This window comes from Polypterus senegalus, chromosome 8 (genome assembly GCF_016835505.1).
Source record: "Polypterus senegalus isolate Bchr_013 chromosome 8, ASM1683550v1, whole genome shotgun sequence".
In the NCBI taxonomy this organism is placed as follows: Eukaryota; Metazoa; Chordata; class Cladistia; order Polypteriformes; family Polypteridae; genus Polypterus; species Polypterus senegalus.
In genome coordinates this window covers 123901870-123928950 of record NC_053161.1, presented here as the reverse complement: position 1 = coordinate 123928950, position 27081 = coordinate 123901870, and the positions used below count along the sequence as shown (strand labels likewise).

At 36.1% G+C, this 27081-nt stretch overlaps 1 protein-coding gene across 7 annotated transcripts in view; it reads left to right on the top strand.

Annotated features, from left to right (window-relative positions):
- The window catches only part of ppp1r12a (protein phosphatase 1, regulatory subunit 12A), a 309313-nt gene that overhangs the window by 87014 nt on the left and 195218 nt on the right, over window positions 1-27081 (top strand). For all 7 annotated transcript variants that reach the window (XM_039761743.1, XM_039761744.1, XM_039761740.1 and 4 more), the window contains exon 2: window positions 16948-17078. In XM_039761743.1, coding sequence (XP_039617677.1) covers window positions 16948-17078 — 131 coding nt within the window. The remainder of the gene's footprint in view (window positions 1-16947; window positions 17079-27081) is intronic.

The window sequence follows — 27081 nt, the reverse complement described above, 5'->3', positions numbered from 1 at the left end:
AAATGCAGTTGAAACAAAGCATGTCCAATCGGGCTCAGAATTAAGACAGTTAAAGACAAAGTGGAACTTCATAAAGACGTTCACAAACGTTGGGCGCTATACACATGCAGAGCAGGTTAGAGATGAAAGCAGTGGAATTCGAAAGGCTCAAAAAAAAAAGGTGAGATACACGTGGAGAAAGTTAAAGAATATGAAAGTAGGAAAACTAGAAAGTATAAAAAAAAAAGTTAAGATTGCAGTAGCACAAACAAATGGAAATTATTACTTGAAAAAGGGAAAATAATCACCACGGACCAGGTGTCATTGGAAAAAAAAAGCAGGACAAAGCGAGGTCAGAAGTAAAAGACAGTAGAAAACAAAGTAAAACGTCATAATGAGGTTCAAAAACAAAGGGGCCAAACACATGCAGAGCAGGTTAGAGATAATGAAAACTGGAATTCAAAAGACTCAACAAAAACGTAGGTGCGAAACACATGCAGAGCAAGATACAGAATATGAAAGCAGAAAAAAAACGGCAGTTTCAAAAAAAGAAAGTAAACATCGCATTAGCACAACCAAAGAAATTATTACTCGGAGAAATAATGAAAAGGTGAATAGAGATTGAATATATGGACACAGGTGATTATGTCAGAAGTATGTAAATATTGTAAGGCTTTGAAGTTTAAGTCAGAGAATTTCAAAAATGTGGTTTACCTCACATGCATTTATTGGTTACTTGCAAAATAAATTATTAACTGCTGATGATGTAGATCGCTTTGTTCTGTGCTGAAATTCCAAACAGAGAAACCTATCCTGAATTATGGCACAAAATCATTAAACACATGTCTGACTGACCTCATTTAAAAGATACAGCATTTTGGGACTCGAAAGATTGCAAATATTGCTATTACAGAAGTTCTATAATAAAAGTGAAACTAATGAAATAGCAACAATTCAAAGAAAAAAAAAAAAATCTTAAAAGTGTGTATCCGGAAAACCAAACACAGGGTTTGGCTAGCCCCTTAGTTTTTAAAAATGGAAATTTGAATAAACCTTAAGTTTAGTATACTCCCCTTACATAATATAATGTTAAACATATAGGAAGAATATATTTGTTTTTTGTATATTTGTTTTTTTAACCTCTTAATCTGAAATGAATTTTGCTGATATATTAATGGCTAACTAATGCTGCTTATTTCCCATTTAAACCTTTTTGCACTTTCTGTTTATTTAAAGTTTGTTAGGGTGTAAACCTCTTTGCATTTTGTAGACTCCTAATCGGTGTACTTTTGCTGTCAACTGTAGAAGCAAAGAGAAAGCGTTGCACTGTGTGTTATATGTGGTATTAACTGATAGAATTAGAAATCCCACAGCAAGTAATGTGTGATTTAGATTTTTTTTTTTTTTTTTAAAAACTTCTCACGATAATTGAAATATGATTTGATGATTTATTTTGCTCTATTGCAGGGGTTCTCAATCACGGTCCTGGAGGGTTGCAGGTTTTTGCTCCAACCCAACTGCTTAATAAGAATAACTTATTGCTCAAGTAACATTTCTGCTTCACTTTAGTTGTCTCGCTCATCTAAGATTTTGAATCTTTATTGCTTATTGTAGTCTTAAACAGCTGTATTTTTGGTTTTTAATTGCTCCTAATTAGAAATAACATGCAAATGACAAAACAGAGCAACATTTCTCCATTTAGCTTGTTACCATTTACACCCGTGTGTGTTTATCATGTACTTTTGGGTTTAATTAAATACTTGGAAGGAAAGTGAAGAGAAAAAAGTGAACTGAGAATTAACCTTCAAATCATTTGGATGATATCCTTAGAAAGAGGAAGAAAATCTAGGATATGAGATTTACCTGACATAGCAGAGTTAAAGACTCTTAAATATTAAATATTTAAGTCTATACCTTGTAGGTTTATATTTCAAACAATTTTACTGTATGTTTCTGTATGATCAGAGATAAAATATCAGTGCTATAATTATTAATGTATTGTTTGTGAATGATGACAAAATTGGAATTGCTGTGTATATTCTACATTTTTGTTGTGTCAGCCCAGTAAAATTGGTATGAAGCACACATGGCTGATTATTTGTGAGAAAATTAATCTCGGTGTATTGTAGTATTAAGAGTGTAAATGTACTTGGAGTTATCCGACTGCCATTGGATTAATGATTGATTTTTCCGGCTTTTGTTATTGTCAAGTAATTTTGTTATTTGCATAAGCAATTATTTGCCTGGTGGCTGCTTTTATTGAAGATGCCTTTCAGCATCACTATATATTAGAGCTGTTAAAACAGAAATAAGCAGTTGGGGCACAAGCAGTTGAAGTGACTTGTTTGAAGTCGTACAAGTAGTTGGACAAGAGGTTTGAATTTGAGTTAAGAAATGTTCCTCAGATGAAATTACAGTCAACTATCTGTATCTACATATTCTGCATCCACGGATTCAATCAACTATAGATTGAAAATATTTTATTGTTTAAAAAAAAAAAAAAAAATCCAAAAAGCAAAACTTAAATTTGCTGCACACTGGGCACTATGCTGAAACCACGAAAATGAAATGATCTTCAGGCATACCCTGCTGTACCTCCTGCCATTTGAGTTGAATAAAATGGTTTGAAGTAGTAAACTTTCAGCTCCTTTATGGTGGTCAGTTGCTGAGCCACTGCACTGTTCAGTTGGCTAGCTCTGCTCCCTCAAAGCACCCTTGCTTTGCTTTGTATATCGATCAACCTTGTTTTCTGGTAGTTGGCACCTTATAAAAGGAAAGCTCTTTTTTGCTCACCTGTCCTACATCAGCTCCTGAATGCTGCTAGTCACAAAGGTGGAAAACCGTTTCCATCTCTACACTTCCTACAGCTTGTAACCAAAAAAGCAGACACTCAAACAAATCCATCCATCCATCCATTATCCAACCCGCAGTTCAAACAAATCACTAACCCAAAACTTAAACTTAAGCTGGACTTTGTTTAAACCATTGATCCCTCGACACATCCAGCAAATCCAATCAAAGAGAGTCCAGAGTATAGAGTACAATGGACAGGACTGCCTATTGTGGTGCTCCCATGTTGCTCACCTCTGTATCTGAAACACAGTGTTTGAGTCTCAGATACTGCAGTCTGCCATAAAGATAGCCTATTATCCAAAACACTATAGACTTTTTCACCTGCATATCTCTCAGTTTACAGATTAACAGCAATGGCTGGGTGGTATTGATGGCACTGGAGAAATAATCATCACAGTACTTCCAGCTTGGTCCAGGTGAGAATAAGCCTTGTGGAGCAGATGGATAATTGCATCTTCCACTCCACTCCAATCTCTAGTCACACTGCAGTGTGGCAGACTAACAGGAGATGGGATACAAAGTTGGTCAGCACAGTCCTTAAGATCTTGGACTGACTCAATCTGGTCATGCCGCTTTTGCTGTGTGTAGGTTCCTCAGTTCACTCCCTACTTGGTCTTCAGTTATGGACAGTCAATAATGATGGTCAGGGGTGGACTTGTCACTGGCCATTACACTTGTTGTGGTAGAAGTTGTTGTAGTAGAGATGGTGTGGAGAGACTGTTCATTGGAAAAGATTGCCAGCAGGAGAGAAAATCCATTATAAATTGGTTCAGGGCATAAGCTTTGTCCACATTCCCTTCTAGCACCTGAGCCTTGGATAAAGATGCCTAAGAAAAGTAAATAAGAATTTAGTGACAACTGATAAGTATTAGTGGTGCAACTATTAAAATTTTTTTTTTAGAATAAATTGATTGGCAGTTCTTATTTTGACAGGCTGATCATTACAGAGGTAATATCAACTTTCTCATGTTTTGAAAATTTCTTTAGGTTCAGTTCTACCTACTTCATTTTTAAGCAAACGTGTTTTTTTTCTGTGTTGAATCCTTGTGAAATAATCCTATTTTGAGAAGTCTTTATAAATTTAAATCAGAAATGAACCTTGTCACAAAAAGAGGCTTACATTGCTTTGAATTGATTTTTGCTAGAGCAATTGCAAAATTGTGTGAATTTCCCCTTGGGATTAATAAAGTATCTATCTATCTATCTAATTCAAAAATATTTTGACAGGCTTCTTGCTGAAATTGAAATCCTTATTCATATAACTAAGAATTTTTTCTCGGTTTGCCTGGATGGTGGAAATAAAAGTGTAACTAACGTGCAGATTATGTTCTATTGACACATGATTCATTAGCTTTCTTGACATTTAGCTGATAATGTGAATAATACACTCACCATATAGTGTTTGCAATGTTGATTTTTTTATATTGCTTAGTTTTAAATGCCTATGGTCATGGTATCTCTTTCGTGAAGGATGATGATTAATTTGTGCATTATTCATAATTTTCTTAGTATGTTGATTTGCAGTTTTATATATGTCAGTTTAATTTTTCTGTTTTACTGTCTTGTGTAATTTCTTCATGAATGAAATGAGGAGCAAAGGTAAAGACGAAGAGATACCTGCAACTATTGGCCATTTTATAAAACATGCAAAGACATACAACATCCTTTTAGCACAGGTGTCATTAATTTGAAGTACAGTACTATTAAGACTTATGGCAAAATTTAATGGAGTTTGTATATATTTTGTGTCTTGTGAAGATGTGTACCAATGCAACAATCATGTAATTTAAGGGCAAATTTTATTTTTCCAATTCTATTTTTTTACCCTTTGGACTTGAATTGCATGTGTGTATGTGGATGTGTGTGTAATTTATGCACAATTCTTCACATTTATGTCCGTCCAAATCTCTGCAGTAATATGAACCGGGACTTTAGAATATAATTGAATTTACTGGGGTGCTGCAGTTTCCCTGCAGTATGCAGATGCAGATGTGGAAATAACACAAGGTAACAAAGTGTGAACATTGCTTTAATGATTCTGTGGATCATGCAGTCTAGTCTAACATCATCTTGTAACATTATGAATACAACTCATTTTATATGACAGTGGTACTGTACAGAGTAACATTCCATTTTCTGATATTGTTTTCTCACACCAGTCTTAAGTAAACACACATCACTTTTATAATTATACTTATCCTTGGTTTCTGGTATAGGTTTTTTTTGTTACTTTTTATCTACAATTTATATACACTATGAACAAATAATACATATATAGTATGGTACATGTCTGAAAGCCACTGTTGGCTTTTATTATTTTACATAATTTGTGTATTAGCAACATTGTATGTGCTAAACATAAACAACGAATCACTAATAGTTCTTGTGTTTCTTTTTCTTTGTACTAATAGCATCTACAATTCCTGGTATTGCTGAGTAGGGCTCTGCAATATCGTAATAGTTCACATTGTCATTTCAAAATATCGGTGATCTACAATACCATTGTCTCGGAGGGATGTTTGTGAAATTACGAATAATCAGCTGCACTTATCCATGTATCATGGACAGTGTTAACACTGGGCATTGAGCGAAATTGTTTGTGGGTGTTTTGGCTTGAGACACGATAGTATTGCTGTCTTACAAATTGCTGCAACTCAGCACATGTAGTGCTATTTGGTAATATTATTGTGATGATTCAAAGGTGATTCGTTTCAAGTTCATTTAAAATTACTACAAATTAATGAATCCATGTTGGTGCAAACTCTAAGTCTTCCTCATCAAAAATTCACCAATTTAAGTGATTAAGTGATTTTAAGTAATTTGAGTCTACGTGCACCAGAATTCTGAGGAAAAAAATGAATTTAATCCATTTTGGAATAAGGCTGTAACATAAATTGTGAAAAAAGTGATGCGCTGTGAATACTTTCCGGATGCACTGTATAGTCACTTAAATGCAAAGTACACTACTTACTAGTTTGTAACATCTAGGCATTTTCTTGGGTTTTAATAGTTTTCTGGGGGCAGGGAAACAACAATGATTTTTGTACATATAATTGGTGGCTTCTTTAAGGATTTACTCAAATATTTTTGCAATGAAATATTGATTTACTTTTTGAATTTTCAATACTAGGAACAGTTTGTGTTGAATCTCAAAACTGTTAAATAGGTATGTTAAAATGTCTGCAATTTTTTTTGTGTATTTTATTTCATTTTTGCTTTCTTACTGTAGTTTGCATGTTCCTTGATTAGTTTCTTCTTAATTTGGTTTTAAGTAAATCCCTGAGTATTTTTTTCAATATTCTTCACAGGGCTGTGGAGTCGGTAGATAAATGCTCCGACTCCTCAGTTTCTAAATCTTCCGACTCTGACTCCGACTCCTCTGTATGTATATACTATGCTAATGTATTTTCTACATCCATTGAAGGAAAGGAAGGCAACATACATGTCATTTCACCACAGAACTACTGGCTAGGAAGCCAACACTCTACTATAATGCCAGATTAAAGACAAACACAATGAAAACAAGGTTTTGTTTATTTTATTTTTTTTTTAAAACAAGTGTCTGGATAGTAATAGCAGGCATAAAAATCAGGAACAGGAAATGTATTGGTTCAAAAATACAAACCACATTCTTTGGTAGTTTTAACTTTTAAAACAAAAAAAAAGCTTAACTATATGAACTAAAAACAATATCTGGAAAACCTTTATTAAACTTGGAATACAGTTATAGTTAAAGGAAAGGAAATAAATATGGCAGCCTCCATATTCCTCTGACCTCGGGTTCCTTTTAAATGCAATCTAAAATCAGTGGGCTTTAGGCTATGTTCACAGTTCCCTGTAACAGTGGAACACGACACAATGGAAAGTGGTGCCGCACCTTACCTGTGCATTACATCCCATATAGTGACGCATACAGTCAATGAAAAGCATGCTTCATGGTTACTTGACATGTTTGTTTTGTGGTAACATTATGCACTGCATGCATTGGGCTTTATTCTTACAGCAGAGAAGTAGTTCATTATGACTGTTTGTGAATTGGGACATTTCAACTTACTTTTTTAATTCCCATTTAAATTTAGTAGGAGTCGGAGTCGGTTAACTTTTTGCCGACTCCGACTCCAGGTACCCAAAATTGTCTCCGACTCCGACTCCACAGCCCTGATTCTTCATCTGCATTTTTGATACTTCTAACTTAACTTAAGTTTTAAGTTATTAGTTTCATGTGTTAATGAATCTTTGTACTGATTACATTTGCACTCTGTGTTATAAAATGCCTTACTTTAAAAGAGCTAATACATTTCTTACACATTCAAGACATTTTATGGCAGCACAAGTAGCTGCAGTTGTACCCTTTCACATTCATGCACACTGCTGCCTAGTTTCAAGAGAAAATAGTAATTTTCAGTGTCTGTTTTGTGTCCATAAAAAAAAAAAAAAAACAAAATCGGCAGACCTGCTAGTAATGATGCTAAAATCCTCTGGTTCTATACTGTGCAGTTTTAGTTGAGCACTTAATTATTAAAACAATGTCAGAGCTGTTTAATAGTGGTTAATTTTCTAATCTTCTGGTTTGGTTTTCCTTGTTAGCATTAATAACATATACAGTGTAGTTCAATAGATTATCTCAGTAGGTAATATAGATAATTGCTGGGGTTTAAAGACAAACCTAGTGTCTGGTTTATTTTGTCATACATATTTAATTTATCATCTGTTTTTCAGACCACTTGTCATTTTATGTATTTTTTCCATATGGTATGCTAATGTGTGTATTTTGTTAGTTCTGCTGGTTAAACCTGCAGTGAAATACTGTTTAACCTCTTCACTTTTAGTGTTATTTTTTTCAGCAGTCCCATTATACGCAGATCATTAGCTCACACATTGGAGGTTTATGTCTGTCTGAACAACTAGATAGGAGAGAACAGAAGTACATTGAGAACTTCTTTTATATTTGTGGACTGTTACAGCTTTGGGAAAGAGCAGGTTATTGTTTTTTTTTATAATGGGTTTTAATGATGAATGGATTTACTAAGGAAGACAACAAGCAACAGATATAAAATTGTCTAATAAGTAATTAATAACAAATTAATAAGTGTATATGCCAGAAATAATGGTGATCTACTTAAAGTATAATGTATTTTAGTTCTCTTGTATCATTTTGTATTTTTCAACTATTTTTAATATGGCAGATTTTGTTCCTTTACATTTGTCCTGCTAAGTATCAATTCTGCAGATGTATGACTAGTTTTTAATATGCATGTGTATCTGAAGAAAGAAAATGTTATTATATGAATTATACTTGGTTTCATACTTGTCAAGTACTGGATAGTGATGGAGTCAAAAGATATTTTGTACATTTTTATTGCATCTATAATTGGGTTAAAGTCTACATAATGTTTTATGGAAATCAGGCTAGCTCCCCTGTCTTTCAGAGTATGTTAAAGCACACTTTTACTCAGGCATGCTATTCTTAGAAGCAGCTGTGCCTTATGAGTATGACATTGTGCTGAATTTTAGTCCAGTCTTTACTCTGCAGTCTGATGAAATGTCATCCAAGGAAAAAGACTGTTTGCACCTGGTATGAGATGACAAAACTCTTTCTTTACACAGCCTTATATTAAATCTGGTCTGTGGACTTAAACATACTAGCAGAATACACAAACAAACCCAGATAAGAGATTGAAGACTGTCTCTCTCATTTTTTTCCATATATGGCACAATAAACTGTCCAAATTTGGTCAAGTATTTTGACCAGCCTGTCATGTGCCCAGAACGTGTGGCATGTGTAGTCTTTCAGCTCTGCATGGTTACATTATTTGTGGATTTAAATGGGGGTGGAATGATTACTCTTTTTAAGGGCTTGTGGCTTGAAGAATTGTGTTAAGGACCTTCTTTTATATATCAGAGTACATTGTACTATATGGCTGCTTGCAGTTCTGCTTTTAATTGGCCTATGTTCTGAGGCATGTAATTAACCAAAAGTACATAAGCTCACTGTCTACAGTTACTCATATTTATAATATGTAGGTTTACCAGTTTCCTTGATTATTTAAATAAAATTCTAGGTAGTATTTATTACTGCTTTCCTGATAACTGGCAGGTAGTGAGACAAGGTGGTTAAGGCTTTAGACTTTAAACATTGAGATTATGGGTTCAGATCTTGCTACTAACACTGTTTGACATTGAGCAAGTCACTTCACCTGCCTGTGCTCCATCTGCAAAATCAGATGATCTTGGATAGTTTTTTTTTTTTCTTTTTGTAGCAGTTACATACTCTTCTTACCTTTTCAGCTGTCTTAACAGGGTGTTTTTGTTTGTAATACTGAATGTGCCATTGTAAAGTCATTAATGTTCATAATTTTATTTATACTAGGGGGCTTCGCTCGCCCAACCTCTGGTTTGGTTTACCGGATATACAATTTAAAGAGATTATTTTCAAGGGAATTGTTACATTTGCATTATTTACACTTTAAAACTTTTGTAAAAACAATACTGTACTTGTCCTTTATTTCCGGCCCCAGGCGTGGTTAAATCTCTTTCTCGCCAGACTTAAAACGCTGCTCGCATTATGAAATGGGAGGCTGAATGCATGCTAAGAAGCGGTTGGATTATCTTCTTCCTTGTTGCTGCTGCTGCTGGCAAGCCGCATATTCTATTTGTCGCGTTGCGTGTCGATCATTTAAAAGCCTGTACAACAGCTGTCCTTTTGCCACTTAGTCTGTCTGCCACTTGTGTTGTGAAGGGGGTGGGGTGGCATTTGGATGAATGCATGCTAAGGAGTGGCGGTCGGATTGTCTGCTGGCTTGCTGCTGCTAGCAAGCTGCGTGTTGTTTGTTGCTTGTCTTTTTTAACAGTAGAATTACCAGAGCCTACGAAAAAACTCGTAAATCCGTCCCACCTTAAATTGCTTCTTAAATCCCTTCACACCTCTCCGCCAGCGTCCTTTATCCTCTAAATGTACTGATAAAGAGAAGCTAGAAGCAGCCGGCTATTCCATCTCCCCACCAATTTAGAATGTGCACGAACTTCTCCCAGTTCATGCCTTGATTGAGTATCTGGGAGTGAAGTGGAGTTTTAGTGGAAATAATAGATTGTTATTTGGAACACACGCATTTCGTGTCTGTTCCGTTTCTACAGTAATCTGTGTAAACACGTTGTTAAAACAGAAACGTTTTTTATATTCTAGTAGTAGATGACAAAATGTAGGCATAAACTATATAATGTATGAAGCCTGAAGTCCAAATATCAAAGAAACATTTTCACAAAAGGTACAAATATATAACACAACAATTGCGCTTTTATTCAAAAATATAACTGCAGAAACAAAAAGCCGCCTTAACATGCGACATTGACACCCGTATAAAAGCATACATATGATTTCAGTCTTAACAGCTGGTGTAATTTATCGCGTTCAGAATCAGTCCATCCAACTCCATGTGACACTGCTGCTTTCACATAAAGGTACAAATATTTCTTTGATATTTGAACTTCAGGCTTCATACATTATATAGTTTATGCCTACGTTTTGTCATCTACTACTAGAATATAAAAACGTTTCTATTTTAACAATGTATTTACACAGATTACTGTAGAAACATAACAGACATGAAATGCGTGTGTTTCAAATAACAATCTGTTATTTGCACTCTAAAACTTCACTCCTAGATACTCAATCAAGGCATGAGCTGGGAGAAGTTCGTGCACGTTCTAAATTGGTGCGGGATGGAATAGCCGGCTGCTTCTAGCTTCTCTTTATCAGCACATTTAGAGGATAAAGGACATTGGCGGAGAGGTGTGAAGGGATTTATGAAGCGATTTAGGGTGGGACGGATTTATGAGTTTTTTCGTAGGCTCTGGTAATTCTAGTGTTAAGAGCTGGGAGCACATGAAGCGTGTCTGCCAAAAGTATTCCAACAACTGCTAGGTTAGATGTCCATGAACTTGTTTTAAATGTTGTCTCACTGCCTTGTCTTGCATGACGTTAAAGTGTCTTTCGCGGGACGTCAAATTGTCTTACGAGAAATTCACGTCTCGTCTCCCTTACAAGATTTTTTTTATAATAGAGAGAAAGGATGTTTATACAAAAGTGGCAATTTTGTTTTACCTGGAGTTGTCAGGCAAATGTATTTTATATATGATTACTTTGAAGTGTTTGGAGAAGTCAAGCAATATGACACCATTATATCCATAATGGCTAACACAGTACAACACCATAGTACTACTTTGAAGTGTTTTGAAAGGTTTTGAAATCTGCATCAGGCATTTCCACACTTATTTAATGACATGTCTGACCTTTAGCTGTATTCCTTTTATGAATAGTGCCCTCATAGTGGTTCAATGATATTTTGTACAGAGCTTGACTGAGTTGCGAGGTTCACACCATGATTATGTGCTTGCTTGTGAGGAAACGTCCACAGGTTTGCTCCAGTGTTAGGCTGATTGTCCTGGACGGTTTGAGAAGGTCAAGAAAACAAGAGCAACTTTGACTAGAGGTCCTGCCCTTCTAGATGCAAAGACAACACTGGGCAGTTAGGAAGGACACCTTAGAGTAACACAAGTGAATGGTTTATCAACTACAAAGAAACCATGAGAGACCAATTGGCTGTTAAAGGAATCATTGAAGATATTTTATTTTTCAGGTGGCTAAAGAAAGCTTTGAATTTTTTCAATAATAATTAGAGACATTTCCTTATAATAGGTAAATCTGATGCAATCTGTTTATTCTGTTCTGACCTTGACATGCACCAGGACAATTGCATTAATCTTTCTTGGCTTTTTAACTGTTAGGGTATACCAAATAATTTGCTGGCTTATTTTTAGCTAATAGCTTGCTTAAATTTTGAGATTGGTGAGGAAACTACTTTTTATTTAGGATATTTAGCAAATACCTACCCCTCTACTTAATGAAACAAGCTAGTTTAATGCCTATCTGATGTTTGTTTGTATATTTATTTTCATAACTCTTAATGCATTGTTGTTCCATTTGTCAGAACACCCAGTTTTGCATGTGATTCCCAAGGGTCTGGAAGTTTAAGCCTTGCTCTTACAACAGTAAAATACATGCTACTATACACTAAATTGTTATCTTCAAGTAGGTTGAACATATTCTGTATTTAATTATTCTTCATTTCATTTTTGGTAACAGCCAGCATTTTAAATAAATACCTTTTGCATGTGTTTTTTGGCATTTAAAAAAAGATTCCTTCTAAACATAGTTAAGTGGCTACAGTCTCTGTTAGCGAATCACAAACGGGTATTGTAAAAATCTAAATGGGCAGCATAAATATGTGCATCTCTCATTGTTAAAATTGAAAAACTGATACAAGTAAAGCACCTTATCTTTTACTGCTGTTCAGTTTGCATAACATTTATAATATGGTAGATGTACATTTTCAAAAGTTTTCAATGATAGGCAGTTGTTCAAAGTGTAAACTACTCTATGGTGTGTAGACTATAACCGGCTGTTCTGAACATGTGGAGATGAAAGCTTCACTTGGGATAAGGATTTTGTGTTTATACTCTGGAGTATTAGACTTTATTTCTCAGTCAATAAACAAACACCCTATTAATAAGATAATTATCTAGGGCTGTTATGAAAAAAATCTGAATACTCTATTAAAATAACTTCAGTATTCAAATATATTCAGATTGAGGTTAAATGTTTTAAGTACTACTACATGTATGTTTGTACTAAATGTGCCCTTGTATGTTTCATTATTACTAATGTTTATTGTTCATGATGTCTGGATTATTGTTTGTACTATTATGTTTTTCTCCTTATTTTTTTGTTCATAGCAGAACTGTGGCAGGGAGGTGCTTCTCTGGACTGTAAGCATCCAGGAGCTTGTGTTGATTGTATTGATTAATGATCTTTTATAGAGTAATGTAAATGTGACTTAATGTGACCACATTGACATCTCTGCATTCTTTTTACTTAATATAAACTCATTGGTGGTGTGTTTGAGATAGGGATTTTAAAACAGTATCTTAGGGTGTACTCACGCTGGCAATTTGTTCCATACCCGAGCACGTGTGTCCACATTATCCCCACAGAGTCTAGTTCATTTGACTAGTATGATTGCTCCATGCCAGGCCAACTGTACTGTGCCCTCACCTGCTGGAATAGGTGGGCCCGAGCACAATTCAGTAACATTCGGGAAGAGTGTGACCGCTAAACATCTTTGAACACAGAAAACAGACATGACATCAATGATGCAACAATTCCTATTTCATTCAGTACCATTAGAGTTAAAAACATTTTTTTTATTCTCATGTTACATATGAATGTGAATTGTAGTTGGCAAGAAAAGCTGCAAATTCCTTCCTTGTCTTTGTATAAAATGTTCTTGTACATGCAGCATGATTAACAGCAAAATGCTGCGCTGCACACTCAATAAATCTGTTAAGAGGATAGAGTGTTATTTGCCCAACACGACACCAGAAAATAAGTAATCATATTGACATGCATGTTGTCTCTCCATGTTCAGATGTTATTTTGGCCTTACACAGTCTCGTGGTCATGAGAAAAGTGTGCCTGGGCACAGAACATTAAGCACAGTGTGAGTGCAGGCCAGCGGGGGAGTAGGAAGGGGGTTAGGGGGACAGTCGCACTTGGGCACAGTACGGAACAAATGTGCCTAGTGTGAGTACACCCTTAAGCGACTCATTTTGTGTGTTTGTGTGGTTTAGCATCTCACATAATGGCAAGTGGTTCTCCTCATTTATGGAACACCAACTTTGGTGAGCCATATTTACTTTTTATGGGATCGATATATTTTTGTTCCCATAATAAAGACATAGTATTTATTTACTTCATTTTTTAAAGCAGATTTATTCAGGTTTTAACCCTTGTTTGCTTTTTCCTTCTAAAATTACCTTTTCCCTGTCTGGCTTGATATCTTTATAATTGCTTTAGCACACCTAGCAAGCCTTTGGATTAGGTCTAGACCTGGGAAATAAGTTACTTTGAATCCAGAGTTTCACATAGCATTTTTGCAGCCTGTGTAGTGAGAACAGCTTCTTTGTGAAGCAGAAGGGAGGTAGTTTACAACTTTCGACAACACTATTTTATAAGCTATAAAGCAAATTGACATAAAGTATCATTGAATAGATATTGTACACATGATCTTGCTGACATAGGCTTGGACCTTGAATTACTTTTCTTTTAGAGAGTGCCCATGCTTTATTGTTGATGAGTGATATATCCAAGTTTTCTTTATCAGTTGAGAAAATTAATCAACGTTTCTTCTAGTGGGTTTTAATTAACTGGAGATTCTACTTTTAACATTGAATGCAGTGACGCTTCATTTCAGTGGACAACATTCTTGGCATTCTGAGCAAATAGACCTTGCTTTTTTTCTTTAGTAATAATGAAGTATTGATTTAGCTTGCCTTTAACTATGCCCTATAATGTGCCTCATGCACAGCCACTGTGATTTTTTTCATCATTATTTAAAAAAGTTGGTAACATTTTCTTCTCTTATTGAAGGTATAGGCTGATCAGATCTTGAGTTATCTTTGAAACATATTTTCCTAATGTGAAATGCTGTAGACCAGTGGTAGTCAACCTGGTCCCAACTGCCCGCTAGTGGGCGTTCCAGCTTTCATGGTGGGCGGTAGCGGAGCAACCAAACGGCGCTGTGATTACATACTAATTGACAGAGGTACCCAGCATTTGTTACTCTGTCAACACAGTCATCATTTCAACGTACGAGGAGCTACGATTACTACATCCCGATCCTGACTCTGACAAAAACCTCGAGGGGTCATGATCGGCAGCGCCTTGACTGACCATCCACATCCAACGTACGCTGTGCTGTCCAGCGATCGGAACGCCTGATCCTCCCTGACTAACGCCAGGGGACGAGAAGGACGTCTCACATACCGAATCGGAAAATCGCGCAGCCTTCCACAACTGGGTTGGAGCAAAAACCTGCAGCCACTGCGGCTCTCCAGGACCGTGATTGAGGACCCCTGCCCTAAGCGATAGCACAGTAAAGCGACAAATTGATGAAATGTCAGTTAATGTTGAAAACAAACTTATAAGTATTCTCCAAAACTCTTCTTTTTCCATGCAATTGGACGAATATCTACCATTGCAGATAATGATGCTTTACTGATGGCATATGTACACTATTTTGATGAAAACAATATATTACGAGAAGAAATGGTATTCACAATAAATCGCATCACAGATACAAAAGGATCATCTATATTTAATACTGTGAGAACATACTTTACAAAAAATATTCCTCTGAATAATATTGTTGCATGCGCTACTGATGGAGCACCATCAATGGTAGGTCGCTATCATGTATTTGTTGCTTATTTGAAGCAGGAAGTGCCAAATGTTTTATGTATTCATTGTGTGGTGCACAGACAACATCTTGTAGGAAAACATCTAAGTACAAGTCTCCATTCATCATTAACTATAATAATTCAAGCCGTAAACAAGATCAAATCCAATGCAAAGAATGATAGAATATTTCGGCAGCTTTGCCAGGACAATAATGAAGATTTCATTAAGTTACTTTTGCACACAGAAGTTCGGTGGCTGTCAAAGGGTACATCTTTGGCTAGATTTGTAGCATTATATGATAGTGTCATACAATTTTTTGAAAGTAATAATGAGACCAATCTGTGTCAGCAGTTAAAAACAGTAAAGAATGATGCCTTTTACTTGGCAGATACTTTCAAGAGATTTAACGATGTCAATTTACAGCTTCAAGGAGCTAATAAAACTCTTATAGGTTGCCAAAGTATTGTGCTATTATTTATTGACAAACATGAACTACTTTGTCATAATCTATTGAAGAGAGAATTTCATCAGTTTCATCAATTATCTATAAAAGATGATGTAACTCCAGAGGATATTGACAGATTCAGTAGCCACCTCAATGAACTTAAATCGGACATGGAAAAACGATTTGAAGATATGTTGAAATTGAAGGTATATGACTGGATGAAAAATCCTTTTACCGCAAATATTGAAGAGGCTGATACAACTTGCCAAGAAGAACTGTTAGAAATTAGATATGATGAAGAAAGTAAACATAAATTCAACAGTGGTGGATATGAAAACCTATGGCAAAATTAAAAAATGCCGGTCTTATATCCAAATATGTGGATATATTCAGTTTGATACCTTTCCCTACGTCATATCTTGTGGAATCAGGATTTAGTGCTGTTAATCATGTTATGACCAAAGAAAGAAACTGCCTGAATATTTCCGAAAGGGGAGACCTTCGTTTGTTCCTCACAAAAATTGAACCAGATATTCAATATTTAGTTTCCCAGCATCAGCCTCAGGGATCCCACTAAAAATTCAATTAACTAATGTAATTTCTATGTATGCAAAGTATAAATAAAAAGATAGGTTTAACTATAGTAAGTTGTTTTATAAAGATTTATTCTGCCAAACTTAGCGAAAATCCGACATAAAGTACTTGGTAAGTAATTATTATTATATGCTTTAACTTGCTGTAACTCTGCTTTATAAATTTGATAAAGTAAAGTTACTTCCCTACTTTATAAATCACCATCACTGTGGAAACGGTGGGCGGTTAGAAAATTTTACTACTAACAGAGATACAAAAGTGGGCGGTAGGTATAAAAAGGTTGACTACCCCTGCTGTATACCATTACTTGACTGTGGCATATGACAGTCTTCGTACACAATGACTAGAAGAACGAACCTCCAAAGAACTACTGATCTGTTGCATTTGAAGTTCAGTTATAGCACAGTACTTGATTTTTTACAGTTTTTGGCTTCTATGTGGACTTACAGCTTAAACTCCAGCACTAAAGTACACCTAATTGGTTCTGTCTCAAAATTACTCATTTTTTTATGCACTCAGACCGAGAACATTTAAATTTATTTCTAGTGGAGTTCGACATAAGGTTTCAGGTAATAGTGTCGGCCACAAAGTTATGTGTTCAGTCTTCTCCATCAACCCACCATGAGCAAGTCAATTTAACCTGCATCTGCTCTAGCAGTACACCATTTATGTGAGTAGTTGATGGACTTTTATTTGTAATCTTTAGAATGGTGGTATATTAAATAGAATGTTTGAAATGTTTGAAATATTGAAATATTTTTTCTGTTTTATTTGTACACAGGCCTGCATTGATGATAATGTTGACATGGTGAGGTTTCTTATTGAACATGGAGCCAATATCAATCAGCCAGATAATGAAGGCTGGATACCGTTGCATGCTGCTGCATCCTGTGGCTACCTTGATATTGCAGAGTAAGTAAGAACTGATTGAAAATTGGGCCATAATAATATTTAATGTGCAGGCCCTTGTTTTGCGTGCTTGGCTAGCAAAAATGGTCAAAAGTCAGTGCTTGTGATGCAGTTTAAATGCAGCCAAGTTTATTACAAGGATGTATGTTTTTAAATATTTTAATAGGGAATTTGACAGTTACTATGGAAATTTTAGAACTTTTTTTAATTTTATGTTTTGACTATATTGGATTGATGTAATTTATAAATAGTTGAAATGTATTTTTTTTTTCTCTGAACACTTGTGTTTGTTACAACATTGGAAATGTCCTTTTGTTTTATAAACCTCTTAATAGGAAATATTAAATTGCTAATGTAAAGAAATTTATATCTATAAGGATATAAATAATGTATACGTTTGTATAAGGTTGCTACTAAAACTACTGCAATAATCTAATTTCTTTGGAAATTTCACCATGACTTTTACTGTAAAATGGTAACTTTTATAACTTAAGACCAATTATCAATATGGTGTCATGGTCTAGTGGTAATCTGGGCACTTCTAGAAATTAAGTCTCTCTCTCTCATCTGACCTCCACTTCATTTATACCTGCCATTAAGGAGATGCTCTTTCTTTAAACCTGATAGTGAACTTCACAAAAAGCGAGTCCAAAAATATCACAGAAACCATTCAGTTTTATCTTCACCTAGTTTAGTGTGCATGTTATGTTTTGAAATTATTTACTAAAACCTCATCAATACAAATAAAATAATAATGATAAATTTCCTGACACACAACTGAAACTGGTTAAAAAAAAACAAACAAAATCCAGAGACACATTGTGCTGTTTTTACAACTATAAAATTCTTCCAGTTCTCACAGGATTCTGAATATACTGTATTGTACTGTATCATGTTTAGGGCATGATAGGGCCCATTAAAAAATGTACATTTCATTATCTGCCACAGATGATGTAAATATAATGTGAACATTGAAGAATATTGTAAAAATACCAACAACTTGACAGGTTGAGAGATTTAGTTATAACAGCAAATTTAAACAAGCAATTAACCTTTGTTCCACGTTAATTTTGCAGTCCAATGAGTTAAGGACACTTAAACACAAACCTTATACTTTTTATTGACAAAAATAAAGTCGTCGTACTCTTTTTGATTGGATTGTTATATTGCGTAATAGATTGTTAAATGGCAAAATTAGGAAGTTTTTTTCTTTGAAGCATTTAATTTATGTCTGTCAGAGATATATCCATTGTAGGTACCGTCGGAACTTACTTTCAATGACACAAACCCTATATGTTCCTTTTGGTCTTCCAATCGGTGACACTCAAGGAAATCTGGCCAGACTGCAGATTACTGCGTGCTGTCTAAGCTTGCTAGGATGGCTAACGAGGCCAAATGTTAGCAGTATTGCTTTTGGACTTTTTAACATCTGATCGCTGAATCAGGCTGTGCAACAAGGGGTTTGTATATACCTGTCAGTTTCGGGCCTGTGGTAGATCGCTGAATCAGGCTGTGCAACAAGGGGTTTGTATATACCTGTCAGTTTTGGGCCTGTGGTAGAGGGGGTGGTCTGACAGGAATTTACAATGATAAGTCGAAAGTGTTTTCAGTGGCTGTTCCTTTATTCACCTTGTTTGATTCCATTGTTTTACAAATCAGTGGACTCACTCCTACTCTACTTTCCACTGTTTACTGACCACCTTGACTTAATAAGGACTTTTTAGATGAATTTTCAAGCTTTTAACTTCTTTTTGTGGCATGTTGCCTAATTTTGTTTGTGGGTGATTTAAATACAACTAATCTTGTCTTATTGCGTAGCCCATCACTCATCAATAAATTACACAATAACATTACGATACATCCTTTTTTCAACGGTGGATGACCGGATGGTGTTAACAGTTGTAGATGTTTTATGGGATATTGTAGGGTTGATGTTTTCATCTTCCGCAAAATCACCACCAGCTGTTTCAGCATAGTCTATTGATACGCATTTAACCAATTTTGCGAATTTGATTGTAACAATTTATAAGAACTGAGAGTTAAAGAAACCTGGTTCTCACCCTGATATTTGTGAACAATTTCCGACCAATTTCAGATCTGCCCAATCTATACTAATAAAAGGCAAAGCCCTCACTGACTCACTCATCACTAATTCTCCAACTTCCCATGTAGGTAGAAGGCTGAAATTTGGCAGGCTCATTCCTTACAGCTTACTTACAAAAGTTGGGTAGGTTACATTTCGAAATTCTACGCGTAATGGTCATAACTGGAACGTACTTTCCTCCATATACACTCACCTAAAGGATTATTAGAAACACCATACTAATACGGTGTTTGACCCCCTTTTGCCTTCAGAACTGCCTTAATTCTACGTGGCATTGATTCAACACGGTGCTGAAAGCATTCTTTAGAAATGTTGGCCCATATTGATAGGACAGCATCTTGCAGTTGATGGAGATTTGTGGGATACACATCTAGGGCGCGAAACTCCCGTTCCACCACATCCCAAAGATGCTCTATTGGGTTCAGATCTGGTGACTGTGGGGGCCATTTTAGTACAGTGAACTCATTGTCATGTTCAAGAAACCAATTTGAAATGATTCGAGCTTTGTGACATGGTGCATTATCCTGCTGGAAGTTGCCATCAGAGGATAGGTACATGGTGGTCATGAAGGGATGGACATGGTCAGAAACAATGCTCAGGTAGCCCGTGGCATTTAAACGATGCCCAATTGGCACTAAGGGGCCTAAAGTGTGCCAAGAAAACATCCCCCACACCATTACACCACCACCACCAGCCTGCACAGTGGCAACAAGGTATGATGGATCCATGTTCTCATTCTGTTTATGCCAAATTCTGACTCTACCATTTGAATATCTCAACAGAAATCGAGACTCATCAGACCAGGCAACATTTTTGCAGTCTTCAACTGTCCAATTTTGGTGAGCTCGTGCAAATTGTAGCCTCTTTTTCCTATTTGTAGTGGAGATGAGTGGTACCCGGTGGGGTCTTCTGCTGTTGTAGCCCATCCGCCTCAAGGTTGTGTGTGTTGTGGCTTCACAAATGCTTTGCTGCATACCTCGGTTGTAACGAGTGGTTATTTCAGTCAAAGTTGCTCTTCTATCAGCTTGAATCAGTCGGCCCATTCTCCTCTGACCTCTAGCATCAACAAGGCATTTTCGCCCACAGGACTGCCGCATACTGGATGTTTTTCCCTTTTCACACCATTCTTTGTAAACCCTAGAAATGGTTGTGTGTGAAAATCCCAGTAACTGAGCAGATTGTGAAATACTCAGACCGGCCCATCTGGCACCAACAACCATGCCACGCTCAAAATTGCTTAAATCACCTTTCTTTCCCATTCCGACATTCAGTTTGGAGTTCAGGAGATTGTCTTGACCAGGACCACACCCCTAAATGCATTGAAGCAACTGCCATGTGATTGGTTGATTAGATAATTGCATTAATGAGAAATTGAACAGGTTTTCCTAATAATCCTTTAGGTGAGTGTATACTGTAATAGAATGCAGCTCGATAGCCGTGGGAGGCGGAGTTTCGTATTAAAGCATTTAACCAATCACATTTCAGCCATCATTTGTTGCCATGCAGAGAGGCTTTCAGAATCTTTTGTGGAGGCACTCTAACACAGAATAAATGTCGATTAACCTGTTGCTTCAACTAATCAGATTTTGAGTTGGTGTCAGTAGGGCCCTTTAGCAGGCGTACGGCAACGTCACTGTATTCAGACCCATTGATTGGATAGAAGCCGATATGAGGAAGTCTACGACGCCATTGAACGCACCACAAACTCTCTGAGTGAAAGATCGTCGCGTGCACTACGGCCAACTCCATGGCAGGATTCTGGACAATATTATTTGCCAGACACAGACCAGATTTCAAGACCATGAAAACCTGATGTTTGTCACGCTCCTCGAGCTCCAAAAGTTTCGGGAATACAAGAAAAATTTCACGCATGCAGCCTTCTACACTTTAACACAACAGCCACGGAGTGCTTTTTGATCTGTCTCGGCTAAAAACAGAACTGACTGTAATGTATGCTATGGATGATTTTGCAGGAGAATCTCCCACTGATCTCCTTGACTTCCTTCATCAGAAAAATCTGAATGAGAGCATGGGGCAGCTGTTCACATTGGTATATTTGGCGGTGAGCATTCCTGTGTACGCTGCTTCTGTCGAGCAGACATTTTCAGCCCTAAATCGAGTTCAAACTTATGCCAGGAATATCATAGGGCGGGTTCGCCTTTCAGCATTACCTTCGATGGCGATAGAAAGTGAGGTTTTGATGGAACTGAAGCGCTCGGATAATCCGTACGACAGAGTAATTGAACTGTTTTTGAGGAAAGAGAGGACGATGGATTTTGTTTACAAATAATCAGAATTTTTGGTGAGTAAAATGTTGCGATTTTCTTAAATGATATTGCATGTTTGAGTTATTATTGATGTTTTTTATGTGTGTCGTGGCTGCAGTAGAAAGGAACTTGTTCATCCCTGGTTTGTCTATAAAATAAAGGCATTTATTGTGGCTACAGGAGTATGTGTGTGTGTGTGTGTGTGTGTGTGTGTGTATATGTACACTGTGTGCACATTAGGCAAGTGAGTATTTTGACCATATCATCATTTTTAATGCGTATATTCCAACTCCAAGCTGTATTAACTTGAATGCTTATTGGATTTAAGCACGTCAGGTGATGTGTATTTGTGTAATGAGGGAGGGTGTGGCCTAAGGAGATCAACACCCTATATCAAGGTGTGCAGAATTATTAGGCAGCTAGTTTTCCTCAGGTAAAATGGGCCAAAAAAGAGATTTAACTGACTCTGAAAAGTCAAAAATTGTAAAAAGTCTTTCAGAGGGATGCAGCACTTTTGGAATTGCTAAGATATTGGTGTGTGATCACAGAACCATCAAACATGTTGTTGCAAATAGTCAACAGGGTCGCAAGAAACGTGTTGAGAACAAAAGATGCAAATTAGCTGCCAAAGATTTGAGAAGAATCAACGTGAAGCTACCAGGAACCCATTATCCTCCAGTACTTTCATATTCCAGAGCTGCAACCTACCTGGAGTGCCCAGAAGTACAAGGTGTTCAGTGCTCAAAGACATGGCCAAGGTAAGGAGGGCTGAAACCCAACCACCACTGAACAAGAAACATAAGTTGAAACGTCAAAACTGGGCCAAGAAATATCTGAAGACATATTTTTTTCAAAGGTTTTATGGACCGATGAGATGAGAGTGACTCTTGATGGACCAGATGGATGGACCTGTGGATCAGTAATGGCACAGAGCTCCACTCCAACGTGGAGGTGGGGTACTGGTATGAGCTGGTATTTTTAAAGATGAGCTAGTTGGACCTTTTGCATTGAAGATGAACTCAAAATCAACTCCCAAACCTACTGCCAGTTTTTCGAAGACACTTTCTTCAAAAAGTGATACAGGAAAAAGACCATGATTTTTATGCAGGCCAATGCTCCATCACTTGCATCGAAGTTCTCCACTGCGTGGCCAGCCAGTAAAGGCCTTAAAGATGAAGGAATAATGACATGGCCCCCCTTCCTCATCTGACCTAAACCCTATCGAGAACTTGTGGGCACTTCTTAAACGCTAGATTTACGGGGGAGAAAAACAATACACCTCTCTGAAGAGTGTCTGGGAGGCTGTAGTCACTGCTCCACAAAAAGCTGATCGTCAACAGATCAAGAAACTGACAGACTCCATGAATGGAAAGGCTCATGACTGTTATTGGAAAGAAGGGTGGCTATATTGGTCATTGATTGATTGATTTATTTTTTTTGAAATGTCAGAGATGTTTATTTGTAAATTTTGAGGTGTTTGTTTATTATTCTCACTATAACAGATGAAAATAAACAAGTGAGATGGGAAAATTTTATTTTTCCTTTAGTTGCATAATAAATCTGCACACTAATAGTTGCCTAATAATTGTGCGCACATATGTATTCCCCTGATGATGTTCACACTCACATTTCCGTTGTGAAACATTCAGGTTTCAGGTTTATTAACATTTTGGATTGACTGATAGCACTGTGTTTGTTCCATATTAAAATTAATCCTCAAAAATACAACTTGCCTAATAATTCTGCACTCCCTGTATATATATATGTGTGTGTGTATATATATATATGCATCTATATCTATATCTATATATCTATATCTATCTATATATCTATATCTATCTATATATCTATATCTCTATCTATATCTATATCTATATATATATATATATATATATATATATATATCTCTCTCTCTCTCTCTCTCTAGATATAGATATAGATATAGATATAGATATAGATATAGATATAGATATAGATATAGATATAGATATAGATATAGATATAGATAGATATAGATAGATATATAGATAGATAGAGATATATAGATAGATAGAGATATATATATATAGATATATATAGAGATATATAGATAGATAGAGATATATAGATATATATATATATATATATATATATATATATATATATATATATATATATATATATATATATATATATATATATATATATATATATATATATATATATATACTAATAAAAGGCAAAGCCCTCACTGACTCATCACTAATTCTCCAACTTCCCGTGTGGGTGGAAGGCTGAAATTTGGCAGGTTCATTCCTTACAGCTTCCTTACAAAAGTTGGACAGGTTTTATATCGAAATTCTACGCGTAATGGTCATAACTGGAAGCAGTTTTCTCCATTTACTGTAATGGAGATGAGCTTCAACGCCGTGGGGCGGAGTTTCGTGTGACATCATCACGCCTCCCACGTAATCACGCAGTACATAGAAAACCAGGAAGAGCTCAAAAAAGCGCTTAAGAAAACATGCATTATATAATTGAGAAGGCAGCGAAACAATAAGAAGCGGAAAGTGACATATACAACCATATTCATGAGTTCTGCTACTGAAACAAAGCACGATGTAAACCTACACTTTAAATTAAGTTCATAGACAGGCTACGCTGGCGTTTGTAATTTAGTGCCTGCCCATATTAGGCTGTCCGTCAGCGGCAATCCAATAGCAAACTGCCACGGGTAAATATTCACGGGTGAAGGACTGTGCTTATGGAGAGGAAGATGAGATGGTCAGGGTGGTGTTTGACACAAACTCAGAGAAACTGCGAGAGAAAGTTTTAAGTGCCAGGACTAAGGTAACATTAAATACAGCCACGGACATAGCACGAGATGGCACCAGCACAGCTGGGAACCTTCGATGCATGTACACCGAGCGGCTCACGTGAACTGACGAGTGCACAGATAAAAGGCAACAGTTCCAAAGAGCGCTGAACAAAACCGAATTACACAATTGAAAAGGCAGCAAAAATATGAAGCGCCTGATAAGCATATTCATAAATCCAGCTACTGCGGAAACAAAGCACACGGTGGAAAAAGTCAATGTCCCGCTAAAGGAAGACAGTGTAAAAAACCCGTGCATGCAGTGTGTCAGGTCTCAGATAAAGAAGAAGACGAGCTGTTTATTGATGCAGTAAGAAACGAATCGATGAATGAAACCTGTCATCTTTACAACGATTGACAAACACGGAATGTAACTTGAACACAACACATCCTACAAATACGAACCTGATTGAAAGAAATAATGATAATCAAATCCTTGATGACAGCAACACTCAGTAACACTCACAAAACAAATACTGTATATTGACAGTCATGTTACGTTATTTTTAAAATGTTCCCTTTTCTTTTTCTACCTTTTTTAACACACTACTTCTCCGCTGCGATGACACGCAGGTATATATATATATGTATATATATATATATATCCCTCTACATACTCGAATAATGGATACTTTATTCGCCATCAATGATTGTTTTGGTAAAGCCATACTCAGTGTATTCATTAGATGAACGGTAAAAAAGTAAGAGCGAGAGGAGGATGACTCATTGAGGCATGCAGGCTGTAGTGCGCGTCAACTCTATCTGAATTGCGCGATCACATTTGAAAAAACATATCTTTTCAAGTTCTATTTAGTCCATATGTGTCAAACTCATATACTCAAACTTTATATACTGTATTATTGTTATTAAAGCCCGGGTATATGAAGCGCTGGTAACACAATAAACTACAGATCCCATAATGCAGCGCTTCAGCTGCCTTGCATCAGGGTAACCTGAATGCAATTCAGAAGATACAGAAAACAGCATAATTAAATAAGAATCTGACACTTCAGTGGACGTTTTAACCCGTGCGCAATCACAACGTGATTTCAAGTGAAGCTGCTTTTATGGGAGACACAAATGCACCAGTTCACCTTGCCCCACTTTCCCTGTTGCCAAGTACTGTTAAACCAAGTCGTCACTACGGTGTTCCCAAATACGCACTTTGCTGATAAACTGAGCGCACTGCGCACTGAGTTTGCACGGCGCTTTGGTGACTTTGATGAACAAAAAAAGTCCGTCTACATGCGGCTCGAACCTTGTGCATGTTTGGTAGCACATATCTGTGTGAGAAGCTCTTCTCAGTGATAAAGACTAACAAAACAGCACACAGGAGTCGCCTCACTGATGAGCACCTGCAATCCATCCTGACAATCTCCACAACACAGAACCTCACTGCAAACAGAAACGAACCTGTGGCCAAAAAAAGATGCCAGGCGTCCAGCTCTAAAATGACATATGAGCAAAGACAACTGAATGATTTGATTTGTTATTGCACGTAAGAGCGGGAGTCAACCGTTTTAACAAACAGCGTATTGCACTGATACGAAATAGCTGTGTGTGTATATATGTAGATATGTATGTATATGTATACATATGTTTATATATGTGTGTGTGTATGTATGTATATATATATATATATATATATATATATATATATATATATATATATATATATATGTATATATATATATATATATATATATATATATATATATATATGTGTTTATGTGTGTGTGTGTGTAAATATATATATATGACAACAACACTCATCACTCATTAACAGTGACAAAACAATTACATTATCAATCATGTTACGTTATTATTAAAATGTTTCCTTTTCTTTTTACTTCTCCGCTGGCAAGTGCGGGTTATTTTTTATTTATTTTTTATATATATACACACTAGCAGAATACCCGCGCATCGCAGCGGAGTAGTATTGTGTTAAAGAGTTATGAAAAAGAAAAGGAAAAATTTCAAAAATAACATAACATGATTGTTAATGTAATTGTTTTGTCATTGATAGGAGTGTTGTTCTCATATATATATATATATATATATATATATATATATATATATATATATATATATATATATATATATATATATATATATATATATATATATAAGAGAGAGAGATAGATAGAGATATATATATATATATATATATATATAGAGAGATAGATAGAGATATATATATATATATATATATATATATATATATATAGAGAGAGAGAGAGATATAGATATAATCTATAAGAATTTTCTTTCAAAATTCAATGTATTGTTACTATATTATAATGTGCAAGCGGCTTGGTATGCTTTGTGCAGGAGCAGAAAGGGCTGAATGCTGTTTAAGTGGTAGGACTTGGTGAAGGGATCCTGTTCTGTGTGGAGCGGACACACTTCTTAGGAGATGAGTGACAGGATAAGTTAGAAAAAGGAAGATGTAACAGAAGGAATTTTTGAGTAGGGGTTAGAAGACAATACGCAGGTGTGTTTGCAGTATAGAAAAAGGCAGAATGAGTGGCAGGGGGTAATTATTGGTAGGGAAAGCACTCTTTGTTTTGAAGATGTGCTCTGTAAGACAGGGTACTGTTTGCTATGGAACGAAGACTCCAAGTAAAACATTGAAAACTCCAGTACCTCCAAGTTGTATTTGCTTATTACACTGGTCATTATATTATATAAATTAATTAATTTTGTTAATACTATGAATTTTGTTAATATACCTTTGTTTTGTAGTTACAACTAATCGCTAAACTGATCTACTGTATATCA